The 27176-nt window shown below is 41.6% G+C and overlaps 1 protein-coding gene across 1 annotated transcript in view; it reads right to left on the reverse strand.

Moving 5' to 3' along the window:
- The window catches only part of HPGD (15-hydroxyprostaglandin dehydrogenase), a 72496-nt gene that overhangs the window by 26010 nt on the left and 19310 nt on the right, over window positions 1-27176 (reverse strand). The window contains exons 2-5 of the mRNA XM_077279516.1: window positions 23752-23875; window positions 22161-22267; window positions 8689-8785; window positions 397-473 (exon numbers count right to left, since the gene is read on the reverse strand). Coding sequence (XP_077135631.1) covers window positions 397-473; window positions 8689-8785; window positions 22161-22267; window positions 23752-23875 — 405 coding nt within the window. The remainder of the gene's footprint in view (window positions 1-396; window positions 474-8688; window positions 8786-22160; window positions 22268-23751; window positions 23876-27176) is intronic.

Below are 27176 nucleotides of genomic sequence, written 5' to 3' on the forward strand. Positions count from 1 at the left end.
TCTTGAATTAGTTAAATAAATATTCTGGGTAAAACTGGTATGTTGTATTATGCCTGATGCAAGTAATAGTGGGAGGGGGTGGAGCATGACAAAGGGACTCAAGAAGCACCAAAAAGAATCACTTTGTCACACACTGCCCCCTCAGGCCAGCCCTAAACATAACACATTCTATCAGGTTTGACCATTTTTTTTCTTTAATTCACAGGTTTCAGGGCAGAATAAAAATAGTAAGGCTGGAATGAAATACAGATAACACCGTACTCAGCGAGCTATACTTACTGGTGACATCCCAGTGCACAGTGCATGCACTTGAAGAATAGTTATTTCTTATATGACTAGATAAATATTAGAGAGGATTGTCATTAATGGTAATTCATATAGTATCATTCTACTCACCGCTATTGATCTTGTGAATCCAATTACGCCATGCTTGGAAGCAGAGTACACTGGCTGGTAGGCAGCCGGCATCAGCCCTGTGATAAAGATAACACATATCGCTTCAATCAATAAAATGCTAAAAAGAGACGAGTTTTGGTCACAGTGATACAAGCGGATTTCTGAAAAGCCCTGATCAAGTCGCATAACCTTGAATGGCTGCAGACGGCACATTAGTATTTTATTTCACCAGGAGATTGAAACAGCCATCCAAGATAATGTACACGGCAGGGCAATTCACTAGTCTCAGTCACATGCATTGGAAATTTCATTTGCCTGAAAAATACATATTCCGATTTCATTTGCACTCTAGCAAACAGTGAAGATGTAATTTTCCAGACTACATTATTTGGGAGGAAGGAAAAGGCTATTTCGTTTTCGGCTTGCACTGGGGCTTTGCTGTAGGAAGTGTTGTTTCCAGCTGATAAGATGTAAGTAATGTACTTAAGGCTCGAAATTGTGGTCTTCACAAACATTGCAGGTACATAACAGTTCAGCGGGATCACGGAGGATTAGCGGATATTTGCCTAATATTTACAGTGTACAACATACAGCTGACAATGAACAGAACAGAAATCAGAAATAAACATTCATATCTATTACTATATGATGCTTTTGGAAAAAAAAGGGCTAATCCCAAAAATAAGGTATACCTATCCCCAAGATAGGGGATAACTTGCTTATCGCTGGGGATTGGACCCCTGGGAACCCCCGAGCCTTCTCAAGATTGGGGTCCCGTTAGCCGAAGAACGTGACCGTTCTACACATAGCCAAGGTGCATGTATTCACCCTCTGCTCCATTCTTTTGGTATGGGGCTGACTAGCACTGTGGTCGGCGATTTCCAGCAGCCAAAGACAATAAATGAAGCAGTGGCCAAGCTTCTTTGGGTCTAAAGAGAAGTGATGAGCTGGCAAGAGAGCAAACCTTAAGGTAGTATTATAAAGGAAAGAATGTGGCAAGCAGGGAGAGAGGAGACCAGATCAGCCTTTAAACGGGAAATCATCGGTGATGCCTATTTCTGGGGCATACTTCATAAACTATGGGCATCTTATTTTAGAGGAAGTACTCACTAAGACTGGGATGCAAAAACATGTGTTTTAAGTTGCAGATGTTACACTATAGCATGTGATGCCCAGAGGCATAAGTACGAGGGACGAAACTGATGGGGCAGTTACCCAAATTAGACCATTTGGGTGGTGCCACTGGTACCAGCATTTACAGATAATAACTTTTTAATCACTTGGTTAAATATTGTTTTGGCTTAGCACAGAAATGTCATGCATGATGAATGAGTTACAGGCAAACATCTAACAGTGCCTGGCATGGCAAGGCAGGCTGATTATTAACTTCATGAACTATAATATCATAAATTGCAGATATTAGCATTTCTTGGTTTGTAGACATCAAACTGAATTTTGACAAATAGTAAAAAAGCAATAGTCTAATCTAAGATCATGACAATACAACATCATTTACTTTTTAATTCTGCATATTGAATTTGAGCACACTTTTTTTTCATTTCCGAAAGATTTATCACTCTTCTCGACTGCTAATCCTGGTGAAGCACATTGTGCGAAACGTGGGGTGGGCTGCTGTGTATCTGGACTTCCCCCTTACCTCTGGTTGGTATTATTATATCTGACTGTACTATATATGTGTATGATTTCACTATATATGGGCTTTCATTAGTTTGGCTGCCATCATGTCAATTAGATCTATACTTACTATTTGCTCTGTACTTTCTTCACTTGCATATATGTTTGTTTGTCCCTGGTGTCACAGATAGATAGATAGATAGATAGATAGATAGATAGATAGATAGATAGATAGATAGATAGATAGATAGAACGAACATATCCTATACAGTCACATAAGTCATTTTTAACTATGGTTTATTCTGGGGTTCTTGGGACATGCCACCTCAGCACAAGTTTGGAGAACCTGCAGGCCGTGATAGCACATTTAAGCCATGCAGGCAGTTCAGAGATGTTTTGAAAACCAGGTTTTAATTTTTCATAATTTTACATATGATGATGATGTCTGTGTAGTTAATGGTGCTATATAAGTGAGTAAAAAATAAATTAATGAACATGTCTATTGATCCTGTGATTTCCATTATTTCTCAACTTTTTCTTTCTGATGTTTCAATTTTAATGTTGAGAAGCGTATATCCAATGTTTGAGTATAAGTTTTGGATCTGAAAACTAATGTACTTTCTATGTGACTTTCAAGAATGAGGATTCTTTACTGTATCAGCAGTGAGATTATTGAGCTAATAAAGTCATCATAGTTATTTCACTAAAATAGATTTAAAGGGGCATGAGAGGTATTTCTTGAGTTTAACAATGTTAGGCCTCCTTCACGTCTCCATTTTTGTAGTATTTGTGCCATACGTTTTTTTTCACGGATGCCACACATACCCATCACAACCAATGCTGCTGCTGCTGCTATGCACATGTCCATGTTATTACACAGACTGTGTGTCCGTGTAAACCACATGGAGACTTGTCCGTTTTTTACCGGCAGCACAGATGACAAAGACTAATACAAATCTATGGATCCATGTAAAACACGTACAAAACATTGGAGTGATGAGGAGGATTTGGTAATGGGACTCATCACTCCCACTCCCTCTCTAGTATGGGTAGTACTGGAGGCTTAGCCAGCTCAGCTGAGAGAGGTGGTCTCATTGTAGACACAGTAAAGGCTGAAGGAAAAGCTTTAGAGAGACACAGCTTCTGGGCTGATATGGTATATTTTCTAAGAAGGATATGCACTGTGGTTAAATGTGCTAAACGCCGAGTTGCTGGAGAGCCAAGCCATGAATACCTCCCTGAGAGCGCAAGTTCGAAGTATGGTGTATTAGTTAGCGCCTATCGGGGCAAGTCTTTGTTGTTTTTTGGCTGCTTTGTTTGCTGCATTTTGGCTGAAAAAAAAAAACCCATTTCCTTTACATGAACTGTTTCCGTCTATGCCACTCTACAATAACCCTAGCGTGTTACGACATACAAAACATAGGACTCTGATGTGCACAGAACCTAATAATATGCACTAGATTTCTGGAGATTGGTTCCTGATCCAGGGATTTATTAGGAATCAGAATAAAATAATTTTTCTCATGATGGTTTTGCCTTCTTCTGAATCAACATTACAGGTGAACTGTCTGCACTTGCTGGATTTGTGTCTTTGTATCTTACAAACTATGAATAAGCTATGAATAAATCAGGGCGGTTATGTAACATTTGTAGAATCTCCAGTGTTAGGGATTCTTCGTATACCTTGATTTACAAATGTCTTCATTCAGTTAATGAAAATGCAATGAAGCTTTAACAGATCAAAACATTTACAGTATTTACCCATTTCAATTTTCTGTTCATTAGATAATTTTCACAGAGGCAAAATATTGAACCTGAAACTCAGTAGTCTAGAAAACATCTAAAGGCCCAATATATACTTGTGTGTGTGTATACAGTGGGGAAAATAAGTATTTGATACACTGCCGATTTTCCCACCTACAAAGAATGGAGAGGTCTGTAATTTTTATCGTAGGTACACTTCAACTGTGAGAAAAAAAAAAAATCTATAAATTCACACTGTATGATTTTTACATAATTAATTAGCATTTTATTGCATGAAATATGTATTTGATACAATAGAAAAACAGAACTTAATATTTGGTACAGAAACCTTTGTTTGCAAGTACAAAGGTTTCCTGTAGTTTTTGTCCAAGTTTTCACATACTGCAGCATGGATTTTGGGACACTCCTCCATACAGATCTTCTTCCGATCAGCTAGATTTCAGGGCTGTCGCTGGGCAACAATGAGTTTTCTCCTCCAAGATTTTCTATTTGGTCTGAAGACTGGCTAGGTCACTCCAGGACCTTGAAATGGTTCTTATGGAACCACTCCTTAGTTGCCCTGGCTTTGCGTTTTGGGTCATTGTCATGCTGGAAGACCCAGCCTCAACCCACCTTCAATGCTCTTACTGAGCAAAGGAGGTTGTTCGCCAAAAACTTGGGATACATGACCCCATCCATCCTCCTTTCAATACGGTGCAGTCGTCCTGTCCGTTTTGCAGAAAAGCACTCCCAAAGTATGATGTTTCCCCCACCATACTTCACAGTTGGTACAGTGCTCTTGGGGTTGTGCTCATCCTTCTTCTTCCTCCAAACACGGCAAGTAGAGATAATACCAAAAAGTTATATTTTGATCTCATCCGACCACATGACCTTCTCCCATGCCTCCTCTGGATCATCAAGTTAGTCATTGGCAAACTTCAAATGGGCAACGACATGTGCTGGAGTGCGCAGAAGGATTTTAAGCAATGACGGTGTAGAGTGTTACTAATGGTAATGTTTGAGACTGTGGTCCCAACTCACTTCATTGACCTGGTCTCATATAGTTCTGGATGATTCCAGACCTTCCAAATAGAGATTCATCATCCTTACGCCACAAAGAGAGTTATTGCATGGAGCCCCAGATCGAGGAAGATTGACAGACATCTTGTGTTTCTTCCATTTTCAAATAATTGTATCAACAGTTGTTGCCTTCTCACCAAGCTGCTTGCCTATTGTCCTGTAGCCCATCCCAGCCTTGTACAGGTTTACAGTTTTGTTCCTGATGTCCTTAGAAAACTCTTTGGTCTTGGCTATGGTGGTCAAGTTGGAATGTGATTGATTTAGTGTATAGGCAGGTGTCTTTATTACGAGTTTAAATAGGTGCACTTAATACAGGTAATGAATGCACTGAGATAGAATATCAAAAATACAATCCAGAAAATCACATTGTATAAATTATATACATTTATTTGCATTTTGCAGTGAGAAATAAATATTTGATCCCTCTGGCAAACAAGACTTAGTACTTGGTGGCAAAACCCTTGCTGGCAAGCACAGAAGTCAGATTTTTAGTGTACTTGATGATGAGGTTTGTGCACATGGAGAAATTTGGTCCACTCCTCTTTGCAGATCATCTCTAAATCATTAAGATTATGAGGCTGTCACTTGGCAATTCGGAGCGTCAACTTCCTCCATGAGTTTTCTATGGGATTAAGGTCTGGAGACTGGCTAGGCCACTCCATGACCTTAATGTGCTTCTTTTTGAGCCACTCCTTTGTTGCCTTAGCTGTATGTTTTGGGTCATTGTCTTGCTGGAAGACCCAGCCACCACCCATTTATAATGTCCTGGTGGAGGGAAAAAGATTGTCACTCAGGATTTTATGGTACATGGCTCCATCCATTCTCCCATTGATGCAGTGAAGTAGTCCTGTGTACTTGGCAGAGAAACACCCCCAAAACATAATGTTTCCAGCTCCATGCTTGACAGTGGAGATGGTGTTCTTTGGGTCATAGGCAGCATTTCTCTTCCTCCAATCACGGCAAGTTGAGTTAATGCCAAAGACCTAAATTTTTGTCTCATCTGACCACAGCACCTTCTCACAATGACTCACAGAATCATCCAGGTGTTCATTGGCAAACTTCAGACGGGCCTGCACATGTGCCTTCTTGAACAGAGGGACCTTGCGGGTACTGCAGGATTTTAAACCTTTACGGCGTAATGTGTTACCAATGGTTTTCTTGGTGACTGTGGTCCCAGCTGCCTTGAGGTCATTAACAAATCCCCCCAGTGTAGTTTTAGACTCATCTCTCACCTTCCTCATGATCAAGGATACCCCACGAGGTGAGATTTTGCTTGGTGCCCCATTTCAATGTCAATTGACAGTCATTTTGTACTTCTTCCATTTTCTTACTAATGCACCAACAGTTGTCACTTTCTCACCCAGCGTCTTATTTATGGTTTTGTAGCCCATTCCAGCTTTATGCAGGTCTATGATCTTGTCCCTGACATCCTTAGAAAGCTCTTTGGTTTTGCCCATGTTGTAAAGGTTAGAATCTGACTGATTAAATGAGTCTGGGGACAGGAATCTTTCATAAAGGTGACTATGTAAGACAACTGTCTTTAATGCAGGTAACGAGTTGATTAGGAGTGTCTACCCGGTCTTTAGGAGCCACAACTCTTAATGGTTGGTAGGGGATCAAATATTTATCTCTCAGTGCAAAATGCCAATAAATTTATAATTTTACTACAGGCCACTAGGCTTTATACTTCCTGTTCCAATAATAATTCCCCCCATCCAGTAAAAAAATGCCACCCATACTAGGCCCCTAACTATGACAATGTCCCCCATTCTTCCTGTAATATCGTCCTCCTTTCTGGTATAATTTTCCCCATTCTTGGCCTCTTCTAGTAAAAATGAAACCCATCCTATACCCCTTACAGTAATAATCCCCCATCCTGAGCCTTTTCCTGGTATAATGTCCCCCATCCAAGGCCCCTGCCTAGCATAATGTCCCCTTTTCTGCCACTCTTCTCCAACACATTTAAAAATAAAAGATTCTTTCCCTTGCTGCCATGATGTGCGATAAATAGCCAGCACCAGAGGCCAGCAGCTGACTTTGCCATTCCAGACCACAGGGTCACTGCTTCGCAATACATCTCAGATGACTGTGCATCCTCTGACACAAATACAGCTGAAATAATCACTGGCGTCAGTGGACCTTCCTCTTGCACATGCCCGGTCCCATTCTCTGCCACTGCATTCGTTATGCCCCTGCTCCCCCCTATATATTCACATGAAGATAATCCATGAATACAGTGATCCTAATGTTACCATAAATCACATGTAAAGTTACATAACATATATTCTAACCATTGCTCATGGCTAATTGACCTCTACTTATATACCTATCCCTATTTTGTCAGCTGCTTACGGTATCTTCCTGACACACACACTCATAACAGAGATATCTGACTTAGGGTGATGTCTAAAACACACGTGGTGCTGTAACACAAGAATTACTGTTTAGTAATGTTGGCTTGGCTCCAAAGATATACGTAATATGACTTATTTATGAGTGGAGCAAGATGATAAAAGTTGAGCTGAGGACAGTTATAGAGAAAGAATGTAATTAGAGATAAAGTTACACTTCATGAAAACCAGAACAAGTCATGTATGGATAATGGTTATCACTTCCATGACCTAGGATGCTTAACCACTGATTTGCTACTGGCAATAATTGCGGGCAGATTATCATATAGGCAGTTTGGATGGCAATAAGGATCTCCAGGGACCTATGGTGCCTAAATGGAAAGCAGCCACACCAGAGCCTATTTCAAGCTGAAGCAGGGCCGTCATAAGACCGTAAACACTTCAGGAGCGCAGCCACAAATAAAGGGGGGGCCTAAGTGGCCATACATACAGTACTAGCATTAGACTCAGATTGCCTGTAACACTAGTTTGCAGTTGGAACATTCTCTACACAATCTCCTGGGACTGGATTGTCATTCATGAATAATCGACTCTGGGGGCTAGTACAAGACAACAGAAACAAATTAATTGTTATATAAAGCTTTCAAATGGACTTAAAGGGAAACTGATAGCTTATTCCTGCTGCCCAAACCACAGGCAAGATGAATAAAATGCTGACTGTATCATTTCAGTCAGGTATGATTTACTCTACGGCAATTAAGATGTATACGTAATTAAGGTTAAAGCAGTTCACAGGCACACGGAGCTTACTGTGGGAGCTGCTGCCTGTGACCAGCGGTAACCTTAGTTATGTCACCGCTTGCCATTGCAGCCGCGTTCTCATGCTCAGCTCAGTGTGTTCCGGCTGGCACCATGGAAAGTGGGAAGAGCCAAGGCTAAGAGCAGAATTGGTGCATCTAATAGATGCGCCATTTCTGGGGCGGCTGACGTTTGATGTTCTTAGTCTGGCAGGGGCCAATATCCATGGCCCCTTCCCAGCCTATTTAATATCAGCCCACAATTTTTTTCATGTCAGCAGATAATGATGTGGGAAGGGGGCTTAAATGTGCTACTATGGCTTCCAGCATCTTTGGACTTGTCTCTCATTGAGCAAAACTGGGACATCATTGGTCACAAGTACAAATAGAGCTGCCAACAGATATGTGGGCCCATTTCACATATTACAATTATTAACCTCAGTGATTACATGCCAAAGTGTATAAGTATGTGTATTTTTGTTTGCAGCACTCATTCTTGATACTGAAAAAAATTGAGGCTTTTTTGGAAATTTTCTTTGTATTTTTCATAGTAAGTGTATCACTAACATGTCTATAAATTCTGTGATTTCCATGATTCCACGACTTTTCCTTCTTGCTGTTGCAATATCAATGTTGAAGAGTGTATTTCAATCATTATGTAATTTTGTCTGATGTTACTATTTTACCTGCCAGAGATGATATGTTTATTATGACTCCTCCTTGACCTCCATTCTTTTTGTTCATAAGTTCTAAGCCAATGTAGGTTCCTCTAATGACTGAGATCTGAAACAGAAAGTGTGGGACATGAGAATTGCAGAACAGCTCAAGATCCAATATGTTTTATTGTACAGGAACGAATACTGAAAGGTTAAATAAAATCTAAAATCTATCTAATATTTCCAACTCAATCAATATGTTTTAGCTTTTAAGGGAATCTCGCAGCCAGCAGGTTTTTGCTATGTAATCTGAGCGCAGCAAGATGTCACTTACTGGGCTTCTTGTTATTTTAATAAAATCATTGCTTTGTCAGTAGTAGAATATCACTATAGGACTAGTTGTCTCCTGGAATGTAGTCCTCCTGCTCTGTGTAACCCCGCCCCCAACCTCTGATTGGAAGCTTTCTGCCAATTTGATGTGCACACAGAATGCTGCCAATCAGTGATGTGGGCGGGGTTATACAAGGCTCAAAATTCTGATCTCTGCAAGATTTGCAGTGGATAAAATAGCGGCTTTATCAAAATAACAGCAAGCGGACCATTAAGGGACACATAACTGGAGTCCAGGTCTCTGCCCCTACATCATGTTGCTCTCTGGTTACATAGCAGAAACCTGCTGACAGATTCCATCCAAATAGTTTTATGACATTATTAAAAGGAGATATCTGGGACTTTGTCAAAAAAGGGCACTAACAGGCAAGTAGTTGATACCTACCTTTCTGTCTGGTGCGTTTTTTTGCCGATACAGACCACTCCTGCCGGCAATTCAGCTGCTTCCACTGACATCACTTTAACAGGGCAGCATTTTCTTTTCTGCTCTGTTTACAGGACAGCACTGCCAATGTTATGCCTACTGACAGCCGGCACCCACTGCCTAACTAGGGGAGTCGGCTGTCAATCAGAATGATGTCAGAAGTCCCTCCCCGTCGACGTAGCAGCCCGCAAAAGAACACTCTGCCCTGACGTCAGCAGAAGCAGCTGAATCGCTGGTAGGACCGGTCTGTGACCACTTTGCTCAGGCATTTATTTTACCAAGTCCCAGATATCCCCTTTAGAAAAATTGATTGAATAGGTGATAACACAGTGAGTTTCCATATCTTCTGATGATTTTATTACATATTTCATACTCAATGAGACAAATAGGGCACATTTAGTATTGACTTCTGCTTTTTCTTTTTATGCACTTTTTAATAAGAATTTAATACGATATCTGAAAAGTTTCTTGACTTTTTAACAATTGGTGTCAGTCATCTCAGGAACAAAAGTAATGAAATTTGTGAAAAAATTCAACTCAATCTATTTATCTTGCCCCCCTTCAAGAGCAAACGCTGAAAGAAGTGTGCAGCCCCTGGATCTCTTATGGATCCGGTTGGTGGATGGATTTAGTGTCATTTGCTTTGCTGGTAAGTTTATCCTCCGCAGACACTTTGTAATGTGCTCTGATGACATCAGCAGTTAGCATGTTATATGCTGATGACGCAGTAACCACCCAGTCTTGTGCAAGTTCCAGCTTTCTTTAATGCGTGGAGTGTACATTTTCCAAAGTATTCCTATGACTACATGGTTCTTAAAAATCATTCATGTCTGTCAGAGGCTGTCACAGATTGCCCAGGATTGGTAATTCCTTACGTGTCTGGACAGAATGTGTTTTTGGCGTGGTACCTTGTTGATACAAAGATTCAAGTATTTTAGAAACCTACTGACAGCACATAGATCAACAATCATTCTATCTGGAATTCTCTTACTGGGTTAAAGGTAACTTTCAAATTTCAGTCCCATCAGCAGTTTATCTATCTGCACCCCCCCGCGCTCTCTTAAAGAAGACATCGCTCTGCTAATTACTTTTGAGCTGTTCCCATTCCTAGTAGCATATTCTGTCTACATTATGGATATATTAATTAGATGGGAACATTTGAGGAATCAATAACGAGCTTCTGTTGTTCAAAGCAAATTATCATGGTAAATATAACCTTTGTAGATTTAGCTAAAAACACCATTAAAGGAACAAGTCCATGAAGATGATGAGGCTTTGTTGGATGCATAACTGTTTGTCAAGGATCTGTAGATATCCCAGCTCAAATCAATCAAAAAGATAATTTCACCTAATGATCAGGCAGTTGCTCATTCATCAGGTGATCTGCAGCCTGCTTACACTATAAGATAATCATGAAATAAGCAATATTAAAGGGATTCAGTCATGAGATTTTTGCCTCTAAATCAGAGTGCAGCATAACATAGTGGCAGAGACCCTGAATCCAGTGATGTATCACTTAATAAGCTGCTGAGTGTAGTTTTGGTAAAATCAGAGTTTTATCAGCAGGAGATTATCATTAAAGGGTTTGTTAACCTGCTGTAATGTAGTCAAGCATATTCATGGGCTCAGTGTAACCCCACCCACACCAATGATTGGCAGCTTTCTGTCAATCTCAGTATTCAGAGAATTTGAAGATCTGAGGCAGATAAGCAGGTATGTTATCAAAATTATATCAAGCAGCCCAGTAAATGATACATCACTGTAATCAGGATCTCTGCCCCTATATCACTGGAATCGGGATTTCTGCCCCTATATCACTGGAGTCAGGATCTCTGCCCTTATATTATGTTGCTTACAGAAGGGGTAGCAACAACCTAGTGACAGATTCTCTTTAATAACATTCTTTCAGTGTAAATGCAGCTGTATAGATGGCAGTGACAACTTGTAACATCTGTTATAAATTTTATGCATTTTTTTAATTTGCCATTTATGAGCTAAAGCTAAATCTTTCATTATTTATCTCATTCTGTCAATCTATTCTTTCATTTAAAGTTTGTTGAAATAAATGTTAAACTATGAAAAGGTCAAAGGAAGAACTTTTCTTAACCTAATAGAAGGATAAAGCAAACATTACAGAATAAAACAAACAGTTTGCAAAAAGAATGCCAAAAACAGCCATCTGGAGGCTCCGAACCTTTAGTAAGTATTCAGGCAATAAATGAAGCAGTCATCAGTGTCAATGTTTCATCGCTCAATGTACTGATGCTTAACACCAATACTAACATACTTCCAAAATGTGTTACTACAGCACCGATAGCATCTTCTACCACAATAGCAAACAAAGTGCAGAGAGGATGTGCTGGAAGAAAAAAGCAACAATAGTCTGGAGCTGAAAAGTGATTGTTGCAGAATACAGAGTAGCAGCCCAGCAGAAGACTTGGGCCCAATTCATTAAAGCAGTTTTGACAGAATTCTGGAGCAAATTGCTTTGAAAAGCCTCAAATTTTTGCGTAACTCGTTTCCATTGGATGTTCTCCCAGCTCCGTGTCACTCTGTGTGACTGCAGATTTATGAATCCCCCCAGCCCACGCACTGTGCGCTGCAGAGATCTGCCGGTATCACACCAGGGGACGGAGGGCATGTGTGAGTTATACATATCCCGGCCAGTGGGCATGACCTAGATTCCATTCACTTGTATGGAGCGAGGCCCATTGGCCTGGAGTATGTCTAACTCACAGCAAATTCATAAGTCTGCAGTCACACAGAGTCTCTGCAGACTTATCGATTTGGACCGGACAACATCTTTAAGAATTCTTTTTATCTAGTATGATATACAACATGTTCCAAATTATTATGCAAATGACATTTTTCTCGGATTTTCCTAAATGGTCAGTGCAAATGACAGTCAGTCTAATAAAAGTCCTTTTCTTTCCCATGTTACTTGAAACCTGTGGCCTGCTTAATAATGTGGAACATAATTTTTAAGTAGTTTTCCCTTTAATTAGAATCACCTGGAAAACTAATAATCACATGTGTTTAAGATTGATTTCAGTGCTCCATTGAGCCCTGAGACACAATACCATCCACGAGTTTATTTGAAAAACAAAACAATTAAATCTTTATGACACTTAAATCCAATTTGCATAATAATTTGGAACACGGTGTACTGACAGGACAAGTGGTCAGGGATTCCCATTTCATATCCATATTCCCATCATATACATATTCCTATCATCTTGGAAAAGATAGGTAAGATGTAAGAAATACCGGAACGCTGGTTATCCCAAGCAAAGTATAATTTATTAAAGCAGCCATGTCAAAGTTTTTATCCTCTTAATATATTGCAGTCATCATATTATACAGGTACTGTGTACTTACAATTGCTCATTTTGCCTTTCTACCTAGTTTATTCTTCTCTTTTGTGTTTATGTAGAATCAGGAAGTCTCTTCCCTGCAAAAATAATTCCCCTCTTCAACTATTGGCCTTGTTGCTCCTGTCTCCCCATGCCAGGGCCTTTTGAGGTGACTCATGAGTCACGATGGGAAAACAGACTTCCTGTTTCTACAAAGAGCTTAGAAGAATTCAGCTAGTCAGTTTAAATCATGTGTTGCCATAGAGCTAATGGAAAAGAGAAGAATTAGCTGGGTAGAAAGGCAAAAGGAGCAATTGGAAGTACACAGTGCTATATAATATGATGACTGCAATATATTAAGAGGATAAAAACTTCTTTAAAGCCTTTGATAAATTCTGTTTTAAAGCCTCGATTTTTATGGAATTACAGGCAGGTTTTGGTAGCGAGCCTGTCATATCCTTCCTAGCCTGGTTTTCTCTGAACCCCTGCATCACTGTCTCTTACTGCATTAAGCCCCCTTTGACTACTGCTTCACAGCCAATTTTCCTCACTAGATATGGAAAAATTAAATGTAAAGAATTTGGTAAAAAAAGGAAATATATCCTAAAAATATGATACAAGTGATAGATATTTTTTCTAGGAGAAAATATTAAATATCTAAGTGTAATGCATGTATTCCAGGTATAGTTGAAAAGAGAGGATACATTTAGTTTGAATTTTATATTGATATTATTCAATTTTTGTATTAATAATTCACAAACAACACACCCTCAAGAAACTGCCCTGTTCCTCCTCTAAGTAAACATGTAAATCCATTTTACAATAGATTTATAGATCCCCCACACCCACTTATATATTAATATTAATTAATGTGATATATATTTAATTACTACGTAATTGCCATGTATCTTTATTTCTAGGTAGTTTGAATCAATTACTTTTTGTGCTAGTACTTAGTAATGGGGCCAGTTTGTACGATGACCGATACTAGAGACAAGCTTACTTGGAAGCTTCCCTGTTTTATCGTTATTATACAGGATATGTGATTCACATAAGTTGGCTACTTGCCTGATTTATTTATTTTACTCACTTACATAGCGCCATTAATTCCACAGCACTTTACATACATAATCGTTGGGGCTCACAATCTAGATTCCCTATCAGTATGTCTTTGAAGTGTGGGAGGAAACCAGAATACGCAGAGGAAACCCACGCAAACACAGGGAGAACATACACTCTATGCAGATGTTGTCCTTGGTGGGATTTGAACCCAGGACCCCAGCGCTGCAAGGCTACAGTGCTAACCACTGAGCCACCGTGCTGCCCTGATGCCACTTTCCTCTTTTTTTTCAAGCTTTTTGCAAATCATAATGTCCGCTCTATGTCAGCACATAGTCTTAATTCTTTTTAGAAGCTGTTGCACACCAATAGTTAAACATGATTACTTAGTAACACCATGTAACTGGTTTACATTTTTACATGACCTGTGTGGACAATGGTCTAAAAATAGGAAACCAGAGTAATAATCTTTTAACCCTTATTTCTATCTTTAAACACACTATACAGTTCTTTCCAATACTTTACTTTTACTTGTCCATGCACCATCTATAGATCTAGATTGTCAATCATCTGTGGATTTACAGTCTGCAAAAACAGGGCTTTTCCTTTGGCTGTTCAAAGTGTCCAGCACAAAAAAAATGCATCCAATGTGGAGCGCATGAGAAGGGAGGACAGTCCTCCAACCAGAGGGTTGAGAGTGAGAGGCAGAGACTGGTGAGACCGCTCTTCTGCAGCCTGTGGAGGTAAGGTAGTAGTAATGTGTGTCCTGCCTCAGCTGTCTCTGGCACTGTCAGTGCGCCAGCTTGCTCTATATTCTATATGGTGCTGTGATGGTGACGTCACAGTTGTCTCCCAGTGATCGAATGTAGAGCGGCTGCGGTTTATATACTGGGAAGCGGCACTAGCTGCTGTATGGGGAGCACAGAATGTCACACAGTTGGCCATATGTAGAAACCAACCCAGTTGCATATCAAATGCTAAGAGAATGGGGCACCTATGGTGGCCCACCCTAAAACAGCTACACCAACTCCAAAAAACATGGCAAATAGGAGAAAAAGGAGCACCAGGCGATAATTTTACTAAAAAACAGTATAAATCTTTATTAAATACCAAAAAGTACAAATAAACCACATTAAATAAATTAACCCATACTCCAGGGAGGTACAGACAGGAAGAGAGGTAACCACCTCAGCAGTGCAAGGTATCAGGCATTATATTATAGTCATGATGCAAAAACAAGACCACGGAAAAAGGATGCCCCCATATTAATTAAATAAACACACATCACACAGGATAATACCTAAAAAGTGCAAGGGGACAAGCTTACCCAGGTCTGTGAGATAGAGAGGTGGTCACCCCAAGGACGGATGTCAGCCCCGACGCGCATTTCGGAATGCCTCTATATCGTGCAGCCTCTTATGCCCCCTGCCAGGGTAAGGCCAGCGTCACACTATCATTCTGAATTCCACTATTCTGTTCAATATTGTATTCTGTTTAAAATTGTGGATCTGTTACATGGTGTACCCCACTAGATTAAAATAGGGTCCATGGTGTTTCTGCTAGTCTTTTCATAATTTACCTGAAAGGATAGTGCTGCCAAAATATGCAACTGGGCCCCTAATACAAGCATTTGACCTAATGAACCATCCGGGGCAGATGTGAACCTAGGAACTTAGCGGCTCTTCATCATTCCCACTATATTCCACATGCTTGTATGGACTGACTGACATTTCTCAGATGTCTCCCATTTAAATTTTCGCTTGCTTCCCTATCTGCCTCCTTACAGACTACAGACTTTTTTTTTGTATAGCTAATTTTTTTTAGGCTGTGTGCACACGGCAATTTTTCAGGCGGATTCCAGCTGGAAAAATGCCGCAAATGTTTTATAGCACCCTTACACCCAGAAGCGGTTAAAAGAGGTGACATGCTCATTCTTCTTCATAGTCTAGAAAATAATATACTGACGGGTAAGTCAGAGCAAAAACAACGGGAAATTCGCCAGCGAAAACATTTCAGGAGAATGACAGCCAGCATTTTCCTGAAGCGGCTTCAACTGTGAGTGTCGAAAAGGAGCTGTGTTCACATAGGGTTAGGCTGAACAGCACAAGCAGTTTTTTATACAATTTTTGAGCAAGAGTTAAAAGTGGATCCAGCAAGAAAAATAAATCATTTAGTTATCTTTCTTATTCCTTTTAAAAGAAAACCTGACAGGTTCCAAATTTCTTCTATAGCGGTATACATAGCAAGTCTTTTACCTCTATAAGGTGTTTTATGCACCATACTGAAATAGCAATTATTTAAGGGTAATCTGTCAGTAGGATCATTCCTCCTAAGTGTGAGACATGTAGATCAGGAGAGCAGACTGTCAGCCATTACATGTCTCATGCTGGTAATGCTTGCTTTCATTTTAGATAATCTGTGGAGGCAGATTTAAAGGGATCTCTGTGTTTAGTCCACAGATATTAACAGCTCATTTACATTTTAAGAAAAACATGGATTTTTTGAGAATAAGACATTGGATTTCAGGAAGCAAGGTATCATTTTATTTGACTTTCTATGACCCATATGAACATATAAATGGCTTAGCAGGGTTGATCCTACTGACAGACACTGTTTGAGAAAGAACTTTAATCCTGCACTGTTGCATATGGCAATGAGGAGGGACCAGTCCAGTGGGAAGAGATGCCCACTGAATTAGTCCTGTCATTCTGTAGCAGATGCAGCCAGTCTTTCAGAGCTATGCTCTACGGTAGTTCTTCTTTTGCAGGACGGGCATGCGTAGATACGTTACAAGCAGGAAACGCGGGGTTACAATAACGTACACTAGCTTACGCTCTGTAAGGTGGGTGCGTGCACGAAAGCCGTGATCCACCAAAGGACACAATATAGGGAAGCAGCCCTGAGGACTGGTAGCCATACTTCCCTGTAGTATGGTTCTTCCAGTGTTGCCTCTCAGTGTATGTGCATATGATGTCTTTTTCAGGAGTGTACGCTCCGTATCCAGTCTGAAAAAGAGCTAAAGAAACACTAGAAAGAATGAACATATGCACTGCAATGTTAAAATGACTTGCTGTGCATATATGTTTAGTCTTTTGAGCTTCCATCAACAGCTTCAGGTCTTAAAATGGCAGTCTTATGGTAGCTTCTGCTTGGAAACCGCTATTTTATACATACAAGCAAAATAAAATGTCAGCGGGAATGCTGTAGTAAAAGTGATTTGGGAAGACGCCAAACAAGATACTTGAGGAGAAATACAGGTTTTACAGCAGCTTCTGCTAGAAAGACTTGGCAGGTTCGCCCAAGTGTAAAAGATATTGTGTGCAAAGGACACAATCCTGAGATCACAGCTTCACACAACCCCCTAACTGAACTGAGAGAATGAAAGCAATTACAGGCATTAAGGGACAGTGGATCACAGAGGGCTCATGGGAAAAGGGGGAAAGGGATACCCTACAAGACCACCCATTTCAGACTTCCCTAAGTGAAATGATATCGGAGCTGCAGGGATTCAGCAAAATAAGAAAAGAACAGTGCTTCCAACACTCGATTGGCGACTGGGAAAACATTTGAAAGTGGAAATACCCCTTTAAGAAGCTGCAGTGTAGATTATCTGATATATGAGAAGCAGGAGAGTAAGAAGACATAATTTACGCCATTTCCACAATTTATCCCAGAGGCTGCAGACTCGGACTGGAGGAGTGTCTATACTAACGTAAACTAAGCGAGTTGCTGAAAGCCCCGAGATTTGCATGCTGAAACATATTACAGTGTCCTAGTGATAACTGACGCTGCACCATGGAGAGTAGGGATGAGCACAAGCAGGGCCGGCTCCTGGTTTTTGAGGGCCCCGGGCGAAAGAGTCTCAGTGGGCCCCCCTTTAACACATACCACGACTCATGATGCCCAGATACAGCAGAGAAATATAGGTATAGTACAATGCCAGATTTCACTTCTTACATGAGTGATAGCTCTTGTAAATTCTACAATACCACACAGCAGAGGGGCTTTATATAAGTCATCCCCTTATATGCCAATTATGCGAGAGCGATGCGCGAGCCTTGCATTGCCTCACCCAAATCGTCCGTTTTTCTATGCAGCTGCACACTCCTGTCCAAAGAACGGGCGGCTGTGCAGGGTGAAGTGATGCGAGGTTCTTGCAAGTATATACACTACTATATATAGTAGTATAATTCAGCGCCATAGCGGTATAATGCACCCCCATAGTGTATAATATGCCCCATAGCGCGGCTTTACAAAAAAAATCCAAGTGTCCTCCACTCGATGCATCTGAGGCCCGGACCTTCGCTCCGGCGTATGACAGTGATGTCATATGCCGGCTAAGGGCCTCCTGATGTCAGCTGCTGGCCTGTGATTGGCTGGCAGATGTTAACTGTTGCCGTGCAGTAGCAATCTCCCACACAGGAACAAATTTTAACTGCCTGTGCGTCTGAGGACACCCGATCAGATGCTGAGGTGGCAGAAGCCTTTAGGCTATGTGCACACTTTGCGGATTCCACTGCGGATTCACAGCGGATTTGACCGCTGCGGGTCCGCACCAGTTTCCCATGAGTTTACAGTGCAATGTAAACCTATGGGAAATGAAAACCGCTGTGCACATGCTGCGGAAAAAAACGCGCGGAAACGCAGCGGATTACATTCCGCAGCATGTCACTTCTTTGTGCGGATTCCGCTGCGGGTTTCCACCTGCTCCAATAGGAAACTGCAGGTGAAAACCCGCAGAGGAAACCGCACTAAAAACCGCAATAAATCCGCAGTGAAAAACCGCAGCGGTTTTGCACTGTGGATTTAGCAAATCTGCCTGCGGAAAAATCCTCAGCAGAGTCCGCAAAGTGTGCACACAGCCTTAGCTGGGGCCCGCTGAGCAGAGGAGAGGGGGCCCATCTGCTCATCGGGCCCCATCCAGTAAGGGCAGTAATGCCCTGATGGCGGCCCTGCTTAGGTCAGTGGGTTTGGGAAGAAGGATACTTATATTATAAAGTTTTCGGGAATATTCGGAATAATTAAAATATATAAAATAATTGTCCAGCTGAAAAAAGTGTAAGGCCGGGGTCCCACGAGTGATGATTCTCTCATGTGAGAGAATCGGCTCAATTATGCCACTGACACTCGGATCAAACTCTCATCCGAGTGTCATCTGATTCTCTTGCATGAGATAATCGGAGCATATTGAGAAGACAAGGACACTTAATTTCTACATCTTCTCTACTGTCTGAGGCCGTGGATGTCAGACTGCACTCAGATGACAGCTGAGTGCAGCCTGAAGTTTCACATGCATCCATAGATTTCAATGGGTCCGTGTAATCCGAATTCCAGAGCCACTGGAAGCGTGCTGCAGATTTTTCCACAGACGATTTTTCCACACGTCCTCAGATGTGTTATACGCTCGTGTGAGCGAGGACTAAGACCCTTTATTCCCCCTGCAGATCTTCTCTCATTAGCCTCTCATGCTAAGTCCGGCCTCAATTACTTTTCTATAGTACTGTGGAATTTGTGGCATACTTTTACCATATACTGTGTTTGTATCTATCTCTCTCTCTCTATATATATATATATATATATATATATATATATATATATACAGTGTGTGGTCATGTTACATAACATCTCTAGAAGAGGAGCCTGTTCGGTGGCTATAAATCCTGACGAGCCCCCTCCAGAGAACAGAGAAGGATAAGGCTTCTGTGCCTCACATCTGCCCCCTGACAGGACACCACAGCTCCATTCTGAAGACTGAAGTTTGGAGAAGTGCAGGGAATTTTGAGAGGGGGTTGCTGTGTCCTGTCAGGGGGCAGGTTATGCTTCTCTGCAGGAGGTGAAGGTGCACTCAGCTCTGCTATTTTCATGATAGACGGGTCAGACTCAGGACATACTGTGGCAGCTGCTGTGCTGATTGACGCTGTCAATGAGCACAGTAGCCAACTCACTGATGATGGTCGGCTGCAGGGACTAGAGCCTGTCAGGACACCGTCCATAAACTTAAACAACACAGGCTCAGACAACACTCACCGGGGGAGGGGGGCTGCTCCGTGACTCACTCCTGACTGTACTGTGTGACGGGACGGGAGCACAGCACACTGGAACTGCACTAAGCCCGCTCAGCCGGGATTGGATGCTGGAAAGTCCCGCCCTCCTGTTGCTCAGCACTGGCTGCCTCTCCCAGCTGTCTGTCACAATGCTGACTCCTGCTTCCTCCGCACACACACCGCTCTGGTTTGTAAAAATTCTGACCGCGGGCCCCTCCAGCTCCTGGGTCCCTTACACCAGTGTGTGTGCGCTGTATCCCAGACAGCGTGAGTGGGCCCCCCCGTCTCCCCAGGGCCCCGGCACTTGCCCAGGTGCGCCGGGTGCTAACGCCGACCCTGAGCACAAGGCTAAGAGAGCAACCTTTCATGCTACTGTTCATCCTATTCCTGTGACATCTGGGCTGGTGCCTCATCTGAGTCCACTTCATTGCTTGTGATGCATGACTGCACCAGTCTTATTTGGAACAGAAAAAATGTGTGTTGTTTTGTGGATTGTTGGTAAAAAGAAGTAATTATAGTGATTGTTGATGCTAAGAGGTCAAAAATGATAGGTTTCCTTACATATATAGAACCAGAAACACATGGGCTGTATAAGCAGAGAGGGAATATCCATGTAGACCTGCTAGATGGAACAGCTTTAGTGCAAATGACCCACAAAGGAGTGGTGGACTCCCCAGTCTTGTAGAAACAAGAGAACAATTATAGAACCAGAAAGACATGGGCTACTTGCACATTGAACAAGTCTGTAGGAACATGTTCACACACCACCAAGAAACTTGAAAACACAAAAGAGCATAGTGAGGTCAAAAATACTCTGTTGTAAAAAAAACAGGTACTGTACAGATGATCAGGTTTTTAAATACATCAGATAGGGATTATATACATTAGTTAGGACTGCTCTATTATGGGTATACCTTGACGATTGGTGGAGCAACTTAGTATACATTTTTTTGCAAAAAAAGTATCAACTAAATACTCTGACCTTTCGCGGCGCCTGCGCACTGCAGTACTTTGCTCTGCCCTCAACAGGACAGATAAAGTATGCCTGCACCGGAGCCGCAGCGTGAAGACCAGAAGAGGATGTCATCTGATGAAGATGGGAGGCGCCGGACCCGGACCAGCAGTGGGAACGCCCCTGGGTGAGTATAAGCCAACGTCTTTTTCTCATCTTTTAGGATACATCGGGGGCTTATCTACAGCATTCCAGAATGCTGTAGATAAGCCCCTGATGCTGGTGGGCTTACCTCACCTGCGATTTTGGGGGTGACAGGTTCCCTTTAAAGAAGTATTCCCATGAAGCTTTTCCCTAAACCTATATAAATGTACAGTATATGAAATGTAGTGTAAGTGTGTTAGCATACTTACCCATCGCCATCTTCCCTGCTTTCCACCGGCGCTCCGGTCCTCTTCTCACACACGGAGGATGGTACTTGAGCAGGTGATTGAGTTACCATTTATTATGGTAGACAGAAGTCTCTTTTACAATGCAATTCTGTGGGCCATTAGAAAAAGGCCCCATAGAATTACGCTGTAAAAGTGACTTCTTGTTCACACATAAATGCCAGTGTGATCTGGCAAGTTGGAATTAAAAATGGGGAAAGATGGCAATTGGTAAGTACAGTCGTGCTCAAAAGTTTACATACCCTGGCAGAAGTTTTGCTTTCTTGGCCTTTTTTCAGAGAATATGAATGATAACACCAAAACTTTTTCTCCACTTAGAGAGCAATATGCAAAAGAAGAATGGTCCAAAATTCCATTTGAGAGTTGTAAGAAGCTTGTGGTTTGTTTTGGAAGCAACTGATTGCAGTTATTTATTCCAAGGGGTGTGCAACCAAATATTAAGTTGAGGGTGGCAACAATTTTGTCTTGCCCATTTTTGGGGTTTAGGGGAAAATTATGTCCAATTTGCCTTTTTTCAGTTTTTTTGTGATGTTCCAAAAGGAAATAAACATGTGCATAACAAAACGTGTTATTGCAATACTTTTCTAGGAGCATTTTCTGGAACAATTTCAATGGTGCCATCACTTACAGCCATGATTGTATAGTCCTTTTTATTTCTATAGCATTTGCAAATGTATGAAGAAAAAAAAAATCCTTTTATACAACTTTTAGATGTTTCAGCCTTACTATAAAATGAAATAGGGCAGAATTCTTCAAGACTGTTAAGTTTACAAAGACTAATTTCCAGTTTAATAGTCCCGCTTCATTCATAAAGCACAGTGTAAAACTCACCAAGTTAACTTCAATAGTCTTCTCCCAGTCTTTCTCATTGTTTACTCCAGCATTGTTCACCAGGATGTCCAGTCTGCCAAAATGTTCCACTGTCTTCTGAAAAGCATCTGCAACATCAAATGTGTCACATAAAGAGAAACAGACAATTTCTTTGAAGATCTGGATGGATTATATGAGACACGTACATAATTATATGCTTGTCAATGCTGCCGCAAGTCTGTAAATCATGGCGATGTATAATTTACCTCATCTGCTCCAGGTGCTGTGATTTTATGTCTTAGGCTGATCTCTCATATTAACATTATCAAACACAGTAAAATGATTTCTCCATTAAACGTATTGCTGAATTTTATTATTCTATCCAAAGTTGATTACAGAGTAACTTTTATGCCCTTTTGTTCTGTATTCTAAAGTTAATGTGATGTTTGCATTGTGCTGCATATGTTCAATAATATATTAACAGTCAATCAACTGCTTATCAGACTGTCTATAAGGAGATATCAAGTCTGTGATAACAATAACCATCCAAATAATGAAATATGTGTCCAATAATGTTCCTATATGTGCTTGATGGAGCAGAAGTTTGTACTTCAGAGCTGATATTCTTAAAAGCAGAAATGCTTCTGTTTAAACTACGGCTTGAAATAAGTACGAAATCATACCAATTGTCAACCAGTTAGAGGCTATATGCTCTGGTCACCTGGTCCCTCACACAAATCCAATATGTTCTCCCTGCCACACTTCTTCTCCTCTCCTTACATAGGTGATCCTGTGGTGTATATTACTTATGTATCTACATAATATCTCTATTCCCACTGCAGCATTATAGCTGTATAGTCGTCTTAGAAGCCCTGATTGCGCCTTTAAAAGTGTTCTTTCATTTTAGTAATTTGCTAAGGCTTGGTTCACATAGCGTTTGCCACTGCCTTCAGTGGATTCGGGGAGGTAGGGACTTACGTCTTATGCCTAAACCCCGGCAAAACAGGATTCGGGCGTAAGTTCCAACAGTGCCATTGACTATAATGATGCAGACGGAGTTGCCATGTGCTCTGTCGTGCATCATATTCGGCCTTATACGCCTATTAGAGATGGCAAGGCATATTCAACTGTGTCTTGTTATCTGCCTCCAACAGGCTGAAAATTGTATCCGACTGGGCACACTGTGACTCCGTCTGCATCATTATAATCAATGGACCTGTCGAGGCATAATGATGCTGACGGATTCACTGCGTTCTCTGTCGGACATGTTTTTTGGCCTAGTTGAGGCCAGAATCAAGACACAGTTAACTTTGCCTTACTTCCAACCTCCAATTGGCGCACACGGTTGAAAATTATAAACTAAAGAGCACATGGTGACTCCGGCTGCATCATTTTTGTCAATGGCCCCATCGGAGCTTACTCCTGAATCCCATTCTGGGGGAGTTCAGACGCTATGCGAACTCAGCTTAATATATGGTAATATACCAAGAGAATGCATTTTATCTATCTCTGATAATTATAATTGCCGCTTTACTATTCTCTGAACTCTGAGCTGCTGTTCCAGAGGTCAGGATGGATTTCTTTAGCTTCCCCTCCCCACACTTATCTTTACCTCTCAGCTGTTCTTGGTCGGTGACATCACACTGGATAAACAACGTCCGGTTACTTCCAAACTGCTCATCAAGAGACGCCTTACACTGCTCTCCGGCTATGCGATTTTGGTCCACCATTGCCAACTAGACAAGAAAGCACACGAGAACACATGAGTAATGCTACATGCGGACACGTATGCTTAGCTTCCATTATATCAGTAAGTGTGATCCTTATATTGGCCAGAGCAGAACCCTCGATACTGAAAGGTGCAGTCAGCACATTTGTGATACTGGAAGATCAATACCCTTGTCACCAACATAAATAGTGAGATTTTACTACTGGATAATAGGACGTAGACATATAAATCACATTTTGAACCACATTTAGAATAAATCTATATATTGAATGATGACCTTTGCAGTAACTCCTGAGTCCACCCCATTTATGAGTATCCAGAATATCAATAAGTATACCATAAAGTGTAAAATCATAGGTACCAAATAACATCGTGCCAAAATAACAGTGGTGTAAAACGTACAGACCCCTACCCCTATAATATAGTGTACAGTGCCCAAAGAGAAGTGCCATACAATGCAAATACGAGCATGTGGTGCTGAAATAAAACCAACATACAGTAACCAAATGACAGCTCCAAACAGAAAGGTTTAATAATAGTGCTAGAAATGTCTAAACTATACAGATAAACAAATAATATTACGAATAGGTAAAAATTTAAATTTGAAACAACAGATTTTAAGTCAAAAATTTGTCATCCTCACTTTTCTCCAAACACGTCAGCAGGTCTAATCAGTGACTAATAGAAACTAGATGTTCCATGTTTTTATTTTATTTTTGTTGAGTTGCACAAGACGTTTGCTCACGAGGTGTCCTCCTGCAGATATCACTTATTTAGACTAGCAGGAGGACCGAATCCTGCTTGGAAGAGCTCCACCACCGCACCTGCAGATGCTTGCAAACATTCCGGATTTATTAGCACAGACAAGGCCATATAATTCTTCCTACTAATGAAGATAACTGGTAGTTTTGTGCTGAATCTTAGGAATTCTATCTATTTATAGGGTACATGAAATATGGTCCTAACAAAATAGTTATACTAGATGTTTATAACAGAAAAGAATACGAACACAAAATAGGAAAGTAAGAAAACTGAATAAAAAAACATTAGATATCTTTAGCTACAAAAATGCTGATTTCACTTAGATTTGTCCCGAATACCTAAGGCTACTTTCACACATCAGGTTTTTGCCATCAGGCACAATCCGGCGAGTTTTGAAAAAAACGGATCTGTTTTTTTTCCGCCGAATCCGTTTTTTTTTCTCATGGAGTTGTATTAGCGCCGGATTGCGCCTGACGGCCACACGTTCCATCTGTTTTATGCCGGATGCATCAAAAATTATGTTTCCGGCGGACGGAGAAAACGTACAGAGGAATGTTTTTTCTGTCCGGCGAAAAACGCACAGCGACGGTTCCAGCGATAAACGGATGAAACGTGAGGTGAAATGACTGGATCCGGCTACCGATTCCGGTCTTTTTGCACTGAGCATGCCCCGTAGCTTTGTTTTCCATTCTGGAGTCTCTCCTTTCCTCTGAACAGGAAGTCCAAACTCTAGGCCCGGTAAACAAAGACTGATCCAGCAAAAAAACGGATCCAGCGCATCAGTTTTTCACAATTTGCACTGGATTCGTTTTTTTTTTAAAAAAGAGCCGGATTATGCCTGGAGGCAAAAAACTGATGTGTGAAAGTAGCCTAAAGGTACCTTCACACTGAACAACTTAACAACGATATCGCTAGCGATCCGTGACGTTGCAGCATCCTGGATAGCGATATCGTTGTGTTTGACATGCAGCAGCGATCAGGATCCTGCTGTGACATCGTTGGTCGGAGCTAGAAGGCCAGCACCTTATTTCGTCGCTGGATCTCCCGCAGACATCGCTGAGTCGGCGTGTGTGACAGGGCGTGTGTGACAGGGCCACGCTTAGTAACCCGATGTTTACCCTGGTTAACAGTGTAAATGTAAAAAAAAACAAACACTACATACTTACATTCCGATGTCTGTCGTGTCCCCCGGCGTCCGCTTCCCTGCACTGTGTCAGCGCCGGCCGGCCGTAAAGCAAAGCACAGCGGTGACGTCACCGCTGTGCTTTACGGCCGGCGCTTACAGTGCAGGGAAGCAGAACGCCTGGGAAAGCGGCAGCCACCGGAATGTAAGTATGTAGTGTTTGGTTTTTTTTACATTTACACTGGTAACCAGGGTAAACATCGGGTTACTAAGCTCGGCCCTGCACTTAGTAACCCGATGTTTACCCTGGTTACCCGGGGACTTCGGCATCGTTGGTCACTGGAGAGCTGTCTGTGTGACAGCTCTCCAGCGACCACACAACGACGAAACAGCGACGCTGCAGCGATCGGCATCATTGTCTAGATCGCTGCAGCGTCGCTAAATGTGACGGTACCTTAAGTTAAAGCAAATTGGATTGTGAGATTGAGAAAAGGAACTTGTGTGAATCGGGGTAATCTCTACACAGTGAAGCTGAAGATGCTGGCGCTATATACTGTATGAGATGGAGCAAAAAATGTGTAAAGACAAACTACTATGAAAACATATTAATATAGAAGTCAATACAATATATTGTTCTGCTGTAACGCATTCAGCTCTCAGGGTTTGTTCTGGAATGTGGGAGGAAACGAGAGAACCTGGAGGAAGCCCACGCAAACACGGGGAGAACATACAAACTCCTTGCAGATGTTATCCTTGGTGGGATTTGAACCTAGAACACAGCGTTGCAACGCTACGGTTTTAATCACTGAGCTACATGTAGAGATAAATGGGCATTTGAACAAGTGAACAGTTCAGGATAGTGAGACCCGTAAAGGTACCTTCACACGAAACGACTTTACAACGAGAACGACAACGATCCGTGACGTTGCAGCGTCCTGGATAGCGATCTCGTTGTGTTTGACACGCAGCAGCGATCTGGATCCTGCTGTGATATCGCTGGTCGGAGCTAGAAGTCCAGAACTTTATTTGGTCGTCAGATCAGCGTGTATCGTCGTGTTTGACAGCAAAAGCAACGATGCCAGCAATGTTAAACATGGAGCTAACGACCTTTGAGAACGATAAGTGCGTCACCGCTACGTCACAGGATCGCTCCTGCGTCGTTCTGGAGCTGCTGTGTTTGACATCTCTACAGCGATGTAAACAGCGACGCTGCAGCGATCAGATCGTTGTCGTTCTCGTTGTAGAGTCGTTTCGTGTGAAGGTACCTTTAGGCTGGGTGCTGGGGATTGTGATGCTACAGGACTGATAAGAACAGCTTGTCAGGAGCTGATAGGGAGGTGAACAGCTACTTGCAATAGATAAATCAGCAAGCCAAAAACATCTGACTGGTATGTTAAGAGTCAACTTTTCTCCTAAAATGTAA

Source organism: Ranitomeya variabilis, chromosome 1 (genome assembly GCF_051348905.1).
Source record: "Ranitomeya variabilis isolate aRanVar5 chromosome 1, aRanVar5.hap1, whole genome shotgun sequence".
Lineage (NCBI taxonomy): Eukaryota > Metazoa > Chordata > Amphibia > Anura > Dendrobatidae > Ranitomeya > Ranitomeya variabilis.